Source organism: Garra rufa, chromosome 15 (assembly GCF_049309525.1).
Source record: "Garra rufa chromosome 15, GarRuf1.0, whole genome shotgun sequence".
NCBI lineage: Eukaryota > Metazoa > Chordata > Actinopteri > Cypriniformes > Cyprinidae > Garra > Garra rufa.
The window spans coordinates 23,682,219-23,697,255 of NC_133375.1; the positions used below are offsets into that span (position 1 = coordinate 23,682,219).

Below are 15,037 nucleotides of genomic sequence, written 5' to 3' on the forward strand. Positions count from 1 at the left end.
CATAGATAAAAAGTGTATTTTAAATGCAATGTAATTATAAAAAGTTACAAAAAAATCTAATTTTACTTAACTGCCCCCAGTCAGGGTTGCCAGGTTTTCACAACAAAACCCAGGCAACTGCTACTCAAAACTAGATTCAAAAATCAGATTCAAACCGGTTCTTTCCAGACAGTTCAGCTCAATAAACCGGTTAAAAAAGCCAATGTCACTATGCATTTTTCATTATTCCAATAAACTACTTGATTTAAAATATAATCTGCACACACAATAAGCCATAATATTGGTTATCACTGCTCCCAGTAGACTGTTTACAAATAATATGATATTATATTTCAACAGAAAAGAGCAAATAAAAAAGACATCCATAATACAATTCTTATAAAAGCTGTGTTTAAATGAGACCCTATAATATATCTTCAAGTACTTGGTTTTTATATAAAAAAATAACACTACAAAACTCATAATGTGAATCTTTAACTAATCATTTAATATAAAAAAGTCAGTATTTACACTAACTTCATTTTCATGAACTTTTTCTTAAACGCGGAAGTATATGGGCGAGACTTCCAAATTTATAAGCCAATAGGGACATAACAATATGCACTAAATGTTAAAACTGTTTGCACTACAAACCAATGTGTTCATAAGATAATGCATTAAAATAATATGGTAAGACAATTTGCAATATTAAGCAGCAAAACAAGCTGTTTTGTACAGCTAAAGTAGCTGGACTTGCGACCGAAAGTCAGACCCATAAAATTTACAAATGGCCGCGCCCGTTCTTACGGGTAAAATAAACTGAATAGTAACACTTTCCTTTCATTTTTCGAAGTGATTCTTTATGAGTAATTCGTTCAAGAATCGGACTACGCTGGTCGCACGTTTTGATTCACCAAAGGAACCGACTCATACGAGTCATCGTTCGGGAATCGATGTAACACATGATCTGAAAAAGAACCTGTTCTTGGTTCACAACGCTAGGTTGCCCACAAAACCATTTCGCTTAGTTTGTAAGAAAAAGTACTTTTTTACGTCGTAGTTTTTATATTACCCCAAGACAAGTTAAGATATTTAACTGATATAAGAGCACACTACTATTAAGCTACATTTTAAGCCATTTTCTTCCAGTATCAAAGTTGTAATGCCTGTATCAAAATATTCACAAAGTCAGCATGGAACTGAATGATTGTTTGGCCCCAAATCTATAAATAACCGTTCTTCTGGTCCATGAGGCAGCTGCTATTTTGGGTCTGGGGATTTTGAGCTGTGTTTAGGGGTAGAGGTGCCAGGCGGACGAGACGGACACCGATCGTTTCAGACCATACGGGAAGACCATTCAAATCACAGCGGTTTCTCTGCCTTTTTTTTTAGTGTTTGTCAACAACACAACGCCGCACAGACGTCTGCTAGTGTTTGATGAAAACACAGTCTGAGGGTAAGTCTACACGCGGACGGGCGTCAGTTTACGACTAGGAAATCTTTCTCAGTTTTGAGTTACTGTGTATGGACCATAGTAGAAACATCAAGCAATTCATATTTGATCACCTGCTACTGAACTTAGTTCAATCTGTTCAGCCAAAATTAATCTGAGACTAATCACAAGGTTTCTATGATGCATGAAGTGCACTGTTTACTGTCTTCATCTTTGATATATAAAGGGCTGAAAAGAGTTTTCGTTAAAACAAATGTCCATATTTATTCAATATTAGACATTGAACATTTAACATCACTGCTGTTTCCAGTCTTAAACTTGTTTGCAGTCATGCATCAAAGTTGTCAATATATTAGAGATAAATATAGCTGTTCAAAAGCAACAGCAATATAGCCTCACTATAACTAGGCAAATGCAACATATAACATCAATAAAGCTGTGCTTTAACTGTAAAATTCAATGGCTTTGCCTTTAATTTAACATCCAGTCATTAAGGGATGGGAATAGACGTCACAGTTTGGTCAGGTACCTGGATGCATGGCCATATTGACGATACTTGGATGTAAACAACAGCATGGATTGCACAGTTAATGTACTACTGAATACGTTGTTCTGCTAATTTATGCTGTCTAAACCACGGGAAAATGTGTGGAAGCTGCTAAATCATATAGAGACGGACTTAGTAAGAAGGAAAGGGCGCAATATCGTGACAGACTAAAGTTAATAGGTAGTAAAAGATGCATACAAACAGTATTAATTAAGGTATTAGCCTAATATTTCACCTACCTGACTGGAAATGATAAAAACAAACACGAAAGTTGCCAAGATTCTTGCCCTGGAAATCCTGGTTCAATTTGTCCAACCACAAACCCCTTTAGTTCCAGTTTTTTGCCCTCTTCTCCTTGATTTGTTTCAACTTTTGGCAGTCTATAGTACTCCAAATGGTTTTCAAGGTCCGACCGATTAGCACAGCCCAAAACATGCCAATAATTGACCATTTTTAGCAGCAATAATCATCAAAATATGTGAGTTTTGTTCGGTTCAGTGGCATTGATTAAATCCAGTGCTGCCAATATGGCCGATTGATGATTCACTCAAACATTCATTAATTTATTCATCCTCATTTCAACTAAAAACCGTAGGAAAATCTAATGTGAAAATCTAAAAACTGTTTTCCTTGCTCTATCCCATGGAATTAGAGTTACTGGATGACTTAAATTTCAGTCTGTTTCTCACATGAAGTTATCATATAAAAAGTGAGAAAAATAAGGCGTGTAAAAGTGAGACTAGTGCAAAATGTCTTCTTTTGTATTCCATGGAAGAGAGAGTCATTAGGTTTAAAACAACATGAGGGGGAGTAAACACTGATTTTTCAATATTTTTTGAATCAGGTTTGCCTTTTCTGTCTGTTTGTCAGTGGTGGGGGTGATCATGAAGTCCACTCCTTCTCCTCCTCCAGCATTTGTTCGTGTCAGCGAGCGAGACCTGACAGAGATTGAGCTCCATTCCGTCGACTCCATCAATGACCTGCATCGCACACACACTGAACAGCACAGCAAAGGTATTTCATCTTGTCAGAGAGTGCATGTATGACTTTAAAATCCTTAAACCCACCTCTCACTGGCAGGTGTTCAGCCACCCCGTCCACCGCCTCCTTCCTCCAACGGGAACCTTCAGATGCCAGATCGAGTTGTTGTCTATCAAACAGGTCAACCAGTGAGAAGGCCCTGTGTGAGACTGAATGACATATGCACTTCCACTAAGCGGCACTATTTTTTAACATGTGCAGCCATTATTGCGTTCCTCCTTATTCTCATTCTTATCTTCAGTTTTTTAGGTAAGAAAAATTGTTTGTTAAATAATGTTTTAAAGCTAAACTGAACATATTGATTTCAGAACATTCGTTTAGACTGTTAAATTGTCGTTTCGTCAAATAACGTTTTTTCTGTTGCCAACCCTCCAGTTCAGCAGAGCAATGCTCTCCACACACTTTTGGAGATGGTGAAACAGAAACAGGAAACATCTGAAGAAGTCTCCCAACTCTTACAAGAGCTGCAAAAGCAGCGCCGCAATCTCACAGAACAGTGACCATAACAACAAATCATTCGACACAAACCCACAGGAGAAATGTTAACACACTGCGACAACACTGAGAGAAGAGCACCGATTACTTCACATCAACATGTGTGATTTTGTCTTAAAAGCATCTATTACTTCAGTGGAATCCATTATCTTGCTTAAAAACATTCACTTAGCCTGCTGATTTGTGTGCAGTGTAATTGGACAATAATGTATTAATGGACTTTTCAAGAGTATTGTTTTGCACACTTGCGTGGATACACACTAGTTGGCAACTTGCTATATTTCACTACAGCAACTGACTATTATTAGATTTTAATTCATTGTTATCACTCCCACAAACATTAAATTGTGATATAAAACATGCTTCACTGTGGTGAGCTATTGTGAGTGATTGCAGAATGACTGTAAATAATTATATAGACCATAATATTCTGTTTATTAAGGGGGAAAAAAGGAATTTTAAAACAAGAATAAAAAATAAATGTATATTAATGAAAATGTTTTGGTTTTATTGTGAAAGATTTATCTGTGTACATTATTCCACATTTTAAAAACATGTAATTTTTCAGCAAAAGTACAATAATTAGCTTTTTAAAATTACTTTCCTTGTTCTTTTCAACTTCTGTGGGGTTATAGAGCAAACAATCAGGTTATAAATTACAAACTTTTAATGACATACTTACTATGAGCAATGAGGTTATTAATTGATATGCTTTTGTATTTTAACTTTTTTTTTAATAATTGTCTTTTTAATTTTCTGAAAAATGACATTACTCATGATTCTGCAAAGAAATCTCCAGAGAATCAAAACAAGCAAATCATAATAAAATACTTATTTAACACTCATCCACTTCTATAAAGCACTCCGAATGACATAATAGAGACTTCGGAATGAATAGAAAAAATAATTATGAAACCAAGGCACTCAAAAAGTATTGGAAACGGCAGCTAAATAGGCATAGTTTTAGCAAACTCTGATTCAAATCTGACTCTGGTCTGTTCCGCTCTACATTAAAAAAAATGTCTATTCTGTTTACCTCAGAATATGACATTACAGAAATAAAATAGGTTGAAAACCAGGTTTCACATTGATTTTAACATGCATTTTCTTTCATTGTTGTTCAATGAATCAAAATCACTATAATTTAGAGAGTGGTTTATAATAGTAGGGGAAGTGGCCCATCTGTTCTTAGGAAACTCTTTGCTCACAGTGTTCTCCGCTCCATCCTTTATAACAGACACATTTGAACTTTGACCTCATGTCACTGAGAGGAAGAGCTTCATTGGTACCATGTAGAGGGATCATGTACCCTGAGTGAGGGTCCTGTCGAGAGCAGCGTCCCTGGGCGTTACACATCCTTTTACTGCAGTTCATCACACCAGCCTGCAGGGCAGCGACATATTCCCCTAGTTCTGAGCTGATGTAATCATGCAAGAGAGTGCACTGTTGCTGGAAAAAGACAGAAACATAATATATAACAGCTGCAGCAATGAGTAACAAGATATCTGGTAAGTGTAATATCGAATATTAAGCGTTTGGACTTCTAGATAACATTAGGTTATCTATATCTGGCTTCTGGTCTCATCCGTGTCCAGCTAGCTGTAGATATTGCAAATTGGTGTGTCATACTATATTATTTTAATGTATTATTTTAGTTATAAACACACTGGTTTGTATTTCAAACAGTTTTACCATTTACTGCACGTTGTTATTCCCTATAGCGGTTAATGAACCAGAAGTCTCGACCACAGGCCTTAATTCCGCGTTGAAGAAAAAGGAGACTAAAGTTAGGCCCACTTACCTTAGACTTGGCAAAACTCAGCTCACCCCATAAGACAACTCCAGCAGCCCCTAAAGCAGCACTCTCACCTAGTGTGTGCTCCAAATCTGTCTGAAAAGATACACATATACAGTTTCACAGAGGAATGTAGTTTTTAAAGTCAGATCACACTGAATTAAGACAATCATTGAGTATCTGAATGTTTCAGATCAGATGTTCCCATCTCATTTTCTCCTCCAACTTCAAAATCGTCCTACATTGCCTTTTTTTGTATAGGGCGTTTGATCTTCTTTGCATGTTCACTTTGTAAACACTTGGTCGGTACTTCTGCAGCGATGTAGGACGATTTTTAAGTTGGAGGAGAAAATTAGATGGTTTTTCAATGTACCCTAACTGTATTGAACCGGAATATACAGAGTACAGGCAGAGCTAGACAAGAGGTTTAAAAAGTATATAAATTTTTTTAATAGCAGATCATTTCGCTACATAAAAGACCCTCGGCTAGGATCGTTTGAAGCTGGATTTATACTGCATTTTGGAAGTTCAAACTCGTGGGCACCATAAAAGGCCACTATATGGACAGAAATCCTGAAATGTTTTCCTCAAAAAACAATTTCTTTACGACAGAAAAAGAAAGAAAGACATGAACATCTTAAATGACAAGGGGGTGCATAAATTATCTGTAAATATTTGTTCTGATATCTGATCTAAAACTATTTAAAAAACACTTTTATTTATTAAAATTAAGCTGAAATTTTTTTTGACTTTATTTTGAAATATAATATAAACTATTATACTAAAAAAATGACAAAAAATTAAACTCAAAATAAAAACAATAGTAACTAAAAACAACAATAGTACATAAATAACACTTAGATTTACTGATACACACTTATATTCTGGCCATTATGGATAAATGATAATTAAAGCTGATGACCAGAATTAAAATTGTCTAATAATAAAATTCTAAAATATTTGGTTTAAACAAAAATGAGCAAATGCATGAATGAATAAATCACTGACAATTAAAAATTAATAGTTCTAGATGCTTTAAATGCTAATGTTGTACATTATAATGTAGGTTTCAGTGTGAAACATTTTGAAATTTGCTAAAGATTACATTTAACTGTGATATTTTGTTAAATATTAAACAATACTTTATTACTAATAAACTATATTTAAAAATATATATATACTTTTTTAAAGATTCACCCCTTGAGGTTAGCTCTACAGTAACAAAAAATGCATATTTAGTATGCACAGCAGCTTTGTGTACCAGGGTAGGAAATTAACAAGGGCTTGTGGCAAAAATGCCACCAAAATGAACAAAAATGCCTTATAGATTCAAGACAAAGGGGCAAAAAAAGCCCATGCACAATTAAACAATCTATTATGGCTGTCGTGATTAAAATTGAATGTGAAAATGAATTAAAAGTGTCAAATTAAACCTTATAACCAATCACACGCGTTTCTGTTGAATTTAGGAAAGCATTGACCAATCAGAGGCGAATAAAGGATCAATTTCGTAGCTTCAGCCATTATAACGGGAGTTTTTTTGCATAACTTAGACTAGACTAACGTCATGGACCTACATGTTTGTCTGGGAAGCCTAAATGAGACATTGTTTTCTATATCTGTATTAATAATCATTATTACAGTATAAACCATAAAAATGTGCAATAATGATTTTTATAGATATATTGCAGCCCTATGAACTTCTGTTTTTACATAATTTTTTTTAAACAGTCTATTGTTATTGACAACAGTTTATTGATTGATAAAATTGCGCTCACGAATGTAAAAAAATGCCCCTGGAAATTAATTTGCATACCTGGATTAAGCATTATTCTGAGCTCAAGGAGAACCATCTGCTTAAAGATGAGGATGAAGTGAGTCACCTATTTATTTTCTGGGCACAAGCTCAAAATTAACCCGTCCTTTCAATATCTATTCTGGGTGGAGGTGAAGAGCCCACTAATGCATGATAAGACTCCAGCTCAGAACAAACAGTGTAAATGTGGAAATGGTCAAGGTGTTCTTGTGTAAGTACCTGATTTAGAAACTCCAATGTGTGTGTGAACGCCACTCTGGCGTAGGGAAAAACAGGAAGTGCTTCAGTGCCAGGCGAATGCTGGGATGCCACTCGGAGGGCCTCAAGTACACGGTGTCTCACCATGAGCTGAGCGTGTGGGTGTCCGGCCAGCTTGTGCCACAAATAAATGCTGGGATACAAGGCGGTGGAGTGTTGCCATAGAAATGCCAGTCTATCATTTAGAATCGCAGTTCCATTGTGGCACTGCCCCGTGTATCCACTCTGTCCTTGGCCGTGGTTGTTAAAGCAACTGGGAAACCCATAAAACCCCCATAACCCCTCTGGGCAGAGGTGAACACCAAGGCGCAGAGTCTCTTCCATAAACACTCTTGCTGCTAATTCAAACTGAGCTTTCGCCTCAGATTTCACTTCCTCTTCTGTCATTTTTGGATTTTTCCACCTAACCAGCTTTTTAGAAAATTTCCGATATACAATTCTTTTCCCGAAGTTCCACATCCATATGGGCTGCCATGCTTCCCAATCTAGCACTGCTAATCCACTGAACGTCTTCCTCAACACTTTATTGATCTGCGCCTCTGCCAATGTGAGGTGAGAAATCAGGTATCCTTGTTGAGGCAGTCCACCGTTGACCTTTGTGCCCTGGCGGTTGATGAAGGGGTAAAGGCCTAGACGGCGCTGATAAAATATGCTCATATTTTGACCCTGAAATCGCTGCTGTGAGTTATGTATGATGTTGAACTGGCGCAGCGGCAGGGAGACTCCATATCGACGCTGACACCGAGCTGTAGGTATATTCCAGATCACTGAAAAGCCACGCCTCCCGATGACAGACTCCACCCCCTCAACCATATTCTGAACAGGGTTGCAGGGAGACAAAATGACTGACAGGGCTAAGATGAGGATGGGATGGGGAATAGAGGGTCTCAGAAGCATGCCTATGAAATACACACACAAATTAGCATCATTCAAGAAAGTTTTGGATATTTGTTTTTGTGTAATTGATGTTCTATTCATTGTTACTCAGTAGTGGACCTGAAATTGGAAATCTTTTTAAAGGGAAACCCGGGAATTAATACGTGTATAGCTTAATATAATGTAAATAATGTAGAAAACCCATGGAAGATTTATGTTATTTAAAAAAATCCACGTTTCATACATATGGGGGGGCGCCATAATTTCGATGATGTGAAATGTTGCACTCTGAGCTACTGGCGCTACCTGTTGCTGTTTTTACCACAACTCAACTCTGAAAATAAAAGGAATTTGTACAAATGACCCCCCTAAACCTACCCTTCATAGAAAGCGAACAAAATTGTACGAATTAGCCACCTCATAAAATACCTATGAATTGGTCGTGGTAGCGTTGGTTTTCTTCTACATATGTCAGTAAGAGATACAATTTACATTATATTAAGCCATACAAGACATAATACTCTGGGTTCCCTAAGAATAATTTGTGACACTACTGGGCCATTCACTAAAACAAATAAAAAGATGTTTAGAAACATTTTTTAAAATGATGGAAATATAGTTGCAGATCATACTACATATACTTTACTTATATATTTAATTACATCACCATTCAAGAGTTTGGGGTTAGTAAGTTGTCATTTTAAGGACACGTTTTTAACATTGATAATAATAAAAATCTTTCTTAAGCAGCAAATCAGCACATTATTCATGACTCCCTTGTTTGTCCTGAACAATTAAACTGCCTGCTGTTCTTCAAAAGAATTCTTCAGGTCCCACAAATTATTTGGTTTTTTAGCATTTTCACACTCAGGACAACTGAGGGACTCATATTCAGTTATGACAGAAGGTTCAAATGCTCACTGATGCTTCAGAAGGAAAAAATTATGCATTAGGAGACGGGGTGTAAACTTTTGAACAGATTGAAGATATGTACTTTTTTCTTATTTTGCTTCTTTTTTTTTCATTTAGTACTGCCAGTCAGAAGCTACAGAAGATGCTTACATGTTTCTCAGAAGACAAAATAAGTTCAATTTACCCTTTTCCCTCAGTGTGAAAAGATGGATCTCAAAATCATAGTCATTGTTGGGAAGGGTTCAAATACACAAAAATGCTGAAACACTTAAGAATTTGTGGGACCTGAAGGATTTTTCTAAAGAACAGCAGGCAGATTAACTGTTCAGGAAAAACAAGGGACTCATGAACAACTATCACTAAACAAAAAAACTGTTGTGGATCATTCAGGTAACGACACAGCATTAAGAATTACAGGGTCATTTTTATAAATTTAACTATTTTCTCTTGTGGACTATATATAAACATCTTTTATGTGAAACATCTTACTCAGGTCAGTACTAAATAAAATATAACATGCATTTTGTATGATCCCTATTATTTCGGTTAAACCATTTACATTTTGCAGATTCTACAAGGTGTATGTAAACTTTTGACTTCAACTGTAAAATCGCATGTTGATAAAAAGAAACAGTCCAGGAAAACCATCTGATCCAATGAAATGATAAGCACAACACTTGAAAAGATATAGTACGTTTTTATTTGTGATAAAAGCAGCATATCATCTGAGAAGTGATGTGATGAAAATAAAAACGAAATAAATAGCAGTTAAAACACCAAGTAAACTTTGGTATTAAGGCACAATCAGATTGTCACAGTATATGAGTCAATACAGTTCAGCTTTACAAGATCCTTCGTGCCCCGTAAACACTGTGTTTGTGTATCCCTGAATAAATACAGACTGAAAGAGCGTAGCATGAGTCTCAGATGTCCTTGTGCATCCAGAAGATGGGCAGCCCTCTGTTATCAGTGTACGGCGTTTGCTCCAGTGTCTGACTGACTAGAGCCAAGGATGACGGAGGACCTGCTGGAGGAGGTGGAGGAGTGGGAATAGGGGGTGGAGGAGGTGGACAAGAAAGTGGAGGAGGAGGAGGTGGTAAAATGGAAGGTGTAGATGGTGCAGGATTGTTAAACTTAACATTCATCTCTTCCTCCTCGTTCTCTGCACTTCTACAGAACTTGTGCAGCACCTCCAATGGCATGAAGGAGGCCAGCGTCCCAACACTTTGAACAGGTTTGGACAGCACAAACCCTAGATGGGCGTAGAAGTGTTGCTTATCATGGGTGGTAAGGCACAATCGGGTGCAGCCCCGTCCTTTGGCATACCGTTCAACCCCCTCCATCAGGATACGGCCGTAACCCTTCCCTCGTAATGTGGTGCACACCACGACCGACTCCACGAACAGACTACGGCTCCCCAGGACGCGGGACAAGCGGGCGTGGCCTATTAGCTTCTCGTTTTGACTCCGCCTCTCTCCCATCAGCAGCAGGAGACACACGGGATAGCTGTGGCTCGACTGACGGAGCGAGTGAATTCGCGCCCCCATGCTGCGTTGCCATTGGTTATTGAGTAATTCCGCACACACTTCCACGAGGTCCCAGCGCTCATGAAGAGGTTCGATTCGAACAACTGCACAGCCGATGTCACCATCGCACCTGCACACACGCCATAGGGGTCAACAGGGGCTAGTAAGTGTTGTTTTGATCAACACCTGACGGAAGAACTCAAAAGTCATTAGTGTGATGTTTTCATTCATTTAGTATTGCCTTTTTCTTTCGTAAATTTTATGGGTTTAGCTTTCGTTGTCATCCACATCCAGCTATTTTCAGCTGTACAAAACAGCTTGTTTTGCTCCTTGATATTGCAAATTGGTGCGTCTTATCATATTATTTTAATGTATTATTTTAATTATGTACACACTTGTTTGTAGTGCAAACAGTTTTACCATTTACTGCTGTTATTTCCCTACAGCGAATAACAAACCGGAAATCTCGCCCATAGGCTTACTTCCGCGTTGAAGAAAAAGGTGGATAGCTTATTATTTATTCACCATCCTATTGTTCCAAATCTGTACGACTTTTTTCTCCTGAGGAACACAAAGAAGATATTTTAAAAAATACTATAATGTTGTTTTGGACCCCATTGACTTTCACTGTACATTTTTCAAATTATCTTCTTTTGTATTTTACAGAATAAACTTTATACAGGTTTGGAACAACATGACAGAATTTTCCTTTTTGAATTATTTTACTCCAATAAAAAAAGAGCCATGCGTATAACTTGCTGCAACTTCTGTCAGTTGTTTTCAACACTCAACAGTTTTCATCACCATCACTTCCACGTCATTTTCAGAGGTTAAAGCTAGATTAATAAAATTGCAGACTGACATTATAAGTTATTCACATGACTGAAGCAAAAAACTCTTCTTCTCATAGCACATACAATAGGCCTAAATAAAAAAATTGTATGTGTTGAAGTTAAAATAGCAGAGGAAGCTGTGGTGTTGATGTGCAACTGCTGTTATACCACATGGACGTCGTGCTACTGTGAAATGTAGCTAAAAAAATAATATGACTGGATACACAAATATAAAAAATGATACACAAGTTCAGTTTAGACATGTTTAGTCACTCACTAACTTCTTCGCATTGTTGCTCCAAACCTATATGCCTTTTTTCTTCTGTGAAACCTAAAATAACATATTTTGTATGGAATGTATACATTGTACACTACATTTTTACAATTTTTAGTATCATTACTCCAGTCACATGATCCTTCAGAAATCGTTCTAATATGCTGATTTGCTGTTCAAAAAACATTTATTATGTTGAAAACAGATGAGTAGATTTTTTTCTAGGTTTCTTTGATAAATAGAAAGTTCAGAAGAACTGCATTTATCTGAAATAGAAATCTTTTGTAACATCATAAATGTTTTTCATCACTTTTGATGAGTAAAAATATTACTATACTATTTTTGCTGTATTTGTATCAAATAAATGCAGGCTTGATGAGCAGAAGAGACGTATTTAACAAACATTAAAAATCTTACTGTTCATAAACATTTGACTGGTAGTGTATTGGAAACAACTCTAAACTTTTAGCAAAATATCTTCTTTTTTGTCCCAAGAGAAAGAAAGTCACACGTTTTGGAATTACATCAGGGTGGGTAAATTTAAATTTTTGGTTCAACAGATATGTTTTTTCAATGGACCTGTAGAGCAGGTCGGGCAATGGTCATTATGCTAATATAATATATAATACAGTTGTTTTTAACTGCAAATGAGATGCACAGAAAATTGCTGAAACTTTAACATTTCATTTTACACAATACTTTACAATTAATTTTGCAATTCACAAGAATGTCGATAGATTAGTACACAAAGGCAAGCAAAGGTAGTTGACCAAGTCAACAAGGTTATCAGCCAAAAATGTCAGTATACTGATTTATCACTAGTTAAGTCATTTTAATTGTGACCGGAACCACACATATAAAAATAATATGCACTTTACCACTTCTCTAGCTTGCTTTCTAATATAATTTTCTGATAAAACCCCGGAACTTGTTGGCTTCCTCTTTTATAAGTCGTTTATACAAAACGCATAAGCGTAAAATGTATATATAGTTTCTTTGATAAAACCAAACACAGAACCATGACTGTACCAAAGGATGCAACCAGATTCAGTGTGCCGACATAACCACAATCCACTGTAAATTAAAAACACAAACTGTAAATACTAAAAATTATGAATAAAATAACCATTCTCACCTGCAGTGCTCAGATAGACAGAACTGCCAGTTAATGTTTCAAAATTATGTCTCAAGCTACTGAGGGGAAAATCAGGAAACAAGAGACTTTTAAGTGTCCTCTTTCTCTGTAAGCCATTTAACACTGGCCTAGGGTCAGTTAAGCCCATTCTCTTGTACTAATGACTGTTATTTTAGTGTGGAGAGGCTGGTTCTAGATCAGTAATAAAAGGAAACAGCTTTCACGACTTCACCAAGTGTGAAATGCTGATGGCAAGTGTGTGGGTTGAGAAGGTTGCGCTAATAACACGTTTGCAGGCCCTAATATGGACACATTAAAGCTATTCAGAGCACTGTCATGTAAGTTGTTTATGAAATAAGTCGATTTCATGACCATTTATGTTTTGTTTTACTTTCAGACATTGAGCTCTGGATTTAAGCTGAACCTTGCGATGTTTTTGTGAGCCCGGACCACAAAACCAGTCTTAAGTAGCATGGGTATATTTGTAGCAATAGGCAAAAATACATTGTACGGGTCAGAATTATTAATTAAAATAATTACTTTTCTTTTAAGCAAAAAAAAAAAATGATTAGGATATTATGTAAAGATAATGTTCCGTGGAGATATTTTGTAGATTTCCTACCGTAAATGTATCAAAACTTACTTTTCGATTAGTAAATATGCATTGCTAAGAATTTCATTTGTACAACTTTAGACTGATAGTAACACACAGCCAGACAAAAGCACACGTTTTCTCGGTCTCAAATAAAAGTCATTCATTCGCTAAAGGCCACGACACGGTCTAACATGTACTGTATAAAGTTTGATTCAACATTTCTATATATGATAATAGTTTAAGAACAATCATATCGTGTTTATAAATCGAATTACTAAAGGTTTGTATCTTTAAACAGTATTAACAACATGCGGCAACACTCGAGAGCACAAGATAACACACGACAGACTGCAAGTGAACAGATAAACAAACACAGCAAGCGGTTACGATTCCTGTTTAAATGCTTGTGAGAGACACATGCATTGTATTTTGGATTTAGTTTATGAGTTATTTCTGATACCTACATGCTGATAACTTTATCGCTGTCACAGCAGCTGTCTTTGAATCTCTCTCTTCTTCCAGTGAAGCAGCTAGAACAGCTCGAGTTGATGTACTGCCACCTACTGGACGTGTTCAGCCCTTATACTACATGTACATAATCTTGTACATTCTGCAAGTACGGTAAGCCTGCTATGATTCGCTGCCTGAATAACAGTGGTTACTACACTGTTACACATTTCACTCTTTAGATATATATTTTAAAATAATACTTTAGTGGCATATTTTGAAAGTTTAAGATTAAATTACGTATTACGCCGACAATAAAAATACTATAAATATGAGAAAAATATCCCTGAATATTTCCCTTTTATTATGTGTTGATAGTATGACGTCATATGGAACGTTTAAAGAATTTAAAAAACCCGCGGAATTTTGTCTCTCCTGCTCAGTCAGTGTCTTTGATGCCTTTCTCGATAGAAAACTCATTTTCTGGGCTCTGTTGTGCCTCAGAGAAGCAAAAGCAGTTAGATACGATGATTTACCTTCCAACGGGCACTGGCTGGCACCCGTTTAGCCCCTCCTCTCCTGGGTTGTGGTGGGCTGGGGCGAGGTGGTTATATTCTCACTAATCAAGTTTGAATTGGTTTATACCATCCCCTTCACAGGTAATACTTGTTAAAGGGATAGTTCACCCAAAAATGAAAATTTGAAGTTTATTTGGTTACCCCCAGGGCATCCAAGATGTAGGTGATAGAGATGCGCGGATGGGCTCAATCGTCACCCGAATCCGCAGCTTCAAATAAATTATCCGCCCGCCACCCACCCGCACCTATATTTTTCTCTGATTTAGATAACCGCACCCGACCCGCACCCGATCGTCATATTACACTTATTGTAATTCTTAGTTTTGCATGATGATATGATAAATTGATGGTTCATGTTAACAGCAGATTGATTCAGCTGATCTGCAAATCGCTGCACACTTATACGTTTATCACTCATGATTTTAAGCCAAATCCATGCAGAAAAGAATAACATTAACTGACATCTGGATGCGACTC

At 36.7% G+C, this 15,037-nt stretch overlaps 3 protein-coding genes across 3 annotated transcripts; 1 reads left to right on the top strand and 2 right to left on the bottom strand.

Annotated features, from left to right (window-relative positions):
* Window positions 1-1,294: 1,294 nt before the first annotated feature.
* On the top strand, window positions 1,295-4,000 carry LOC141287482 (uncharacterized). The gene is made up of 4 exons (XM_073819638.1): window positions 1,295-1,435; window positions 2,850-2,993; window positions 3,060-3,269; window positions 3,396-4,000. Exons 1-4 carry the CDS (start codon window positions 1,417-1,419, stop codon window positions 3,518-3,520), a joined length of 498 nt encoding a protein of 165 aa, XP_073675739.1. The 5' UTR covers window positions 1,295-1,416; the 3' UTR covers window positions 3,521-4,000.
* Window positions 4,001-4,054: 54 nt separating this feature from the next.
* On the bottom strand, window positions 4,055-8,281 carry hyal3 (hyaluronidase 3). The gene is made up of 3 exons (XM_073819639.1): window positions 7,346-8,281; window positions 5,317-5,406; window positions 4,055-4,964 (listed from the first exon to the last, which is right to left on the bottom strand). Exons 1-3 carry the CDS (start codon window positions 8,279-8,281, stop codon window positions 4,704-4,706), a joined length of 1,287 nt encoding a protein of 428 aa, XP_073675740.1. The 3' UTR covers window positions 4,055-4,703.
* Window positions 8,282-9,882: 1,601 nt separating this feature from the next.
* On the bottom strand, window positions 9,883-14,079 carry naa80 (N-alpha-acetyltransferase 80, NatH catalytic subunit). Its single transcript, XM_073819754.1, has 2 exons — window positions 14,000-14,079; window positions 9,883-10,828 (listed from the first exon to the last, which is right to left on the bottom strand). Coding segments are annotated over exons 1-2 (735 nt in total). The 5' UTR covers window positions 14,002-14,079; the 3' UTR covers window positions 9,883-10,095.
* Window positions 14,080-15,037: the final 958 nt, after the last annotated feature.

Coding starts and splice junctions, on each gene's coding strand:
- LOC141287482 (XM_073819638.1), top strand. Junction 2,994..3,059: donor CACTGAACAGCACAGCAAAG/GTATTTCATCTT, acceptor TCTCACTGGCAG/GTGTTCAGCCACCCCGTCCA. Junction 3,270..3,395: donor TCTTATCTTCAGTTTTTTAG/GTAAGAAAAATT, acceptor CCAACCCTCCAG/TTCAGCAGAGCAATGCTCTC.
- hyal3 (XM_073819639.1), bottom strand. CDS start 8,281: ATGCTTCTGAGACCCTCTATTCCCCATCCCATCCTCATCTTAGCCCTG. Junction 5,407..7,345: donor CATTGGAGTTTCTAAATCAG/GTACTTACACAA, acceptor GTATCTTTTCAG/ACAGATTTGGAGCACACACT. Junction 4,965..5,316: donor TGAGTTTTGCCAAGTCTAAG/GTAAGTGGGCCT, acceptor GTCTTTTTCCAG/CAACAGTGCACTCTCTTGCA.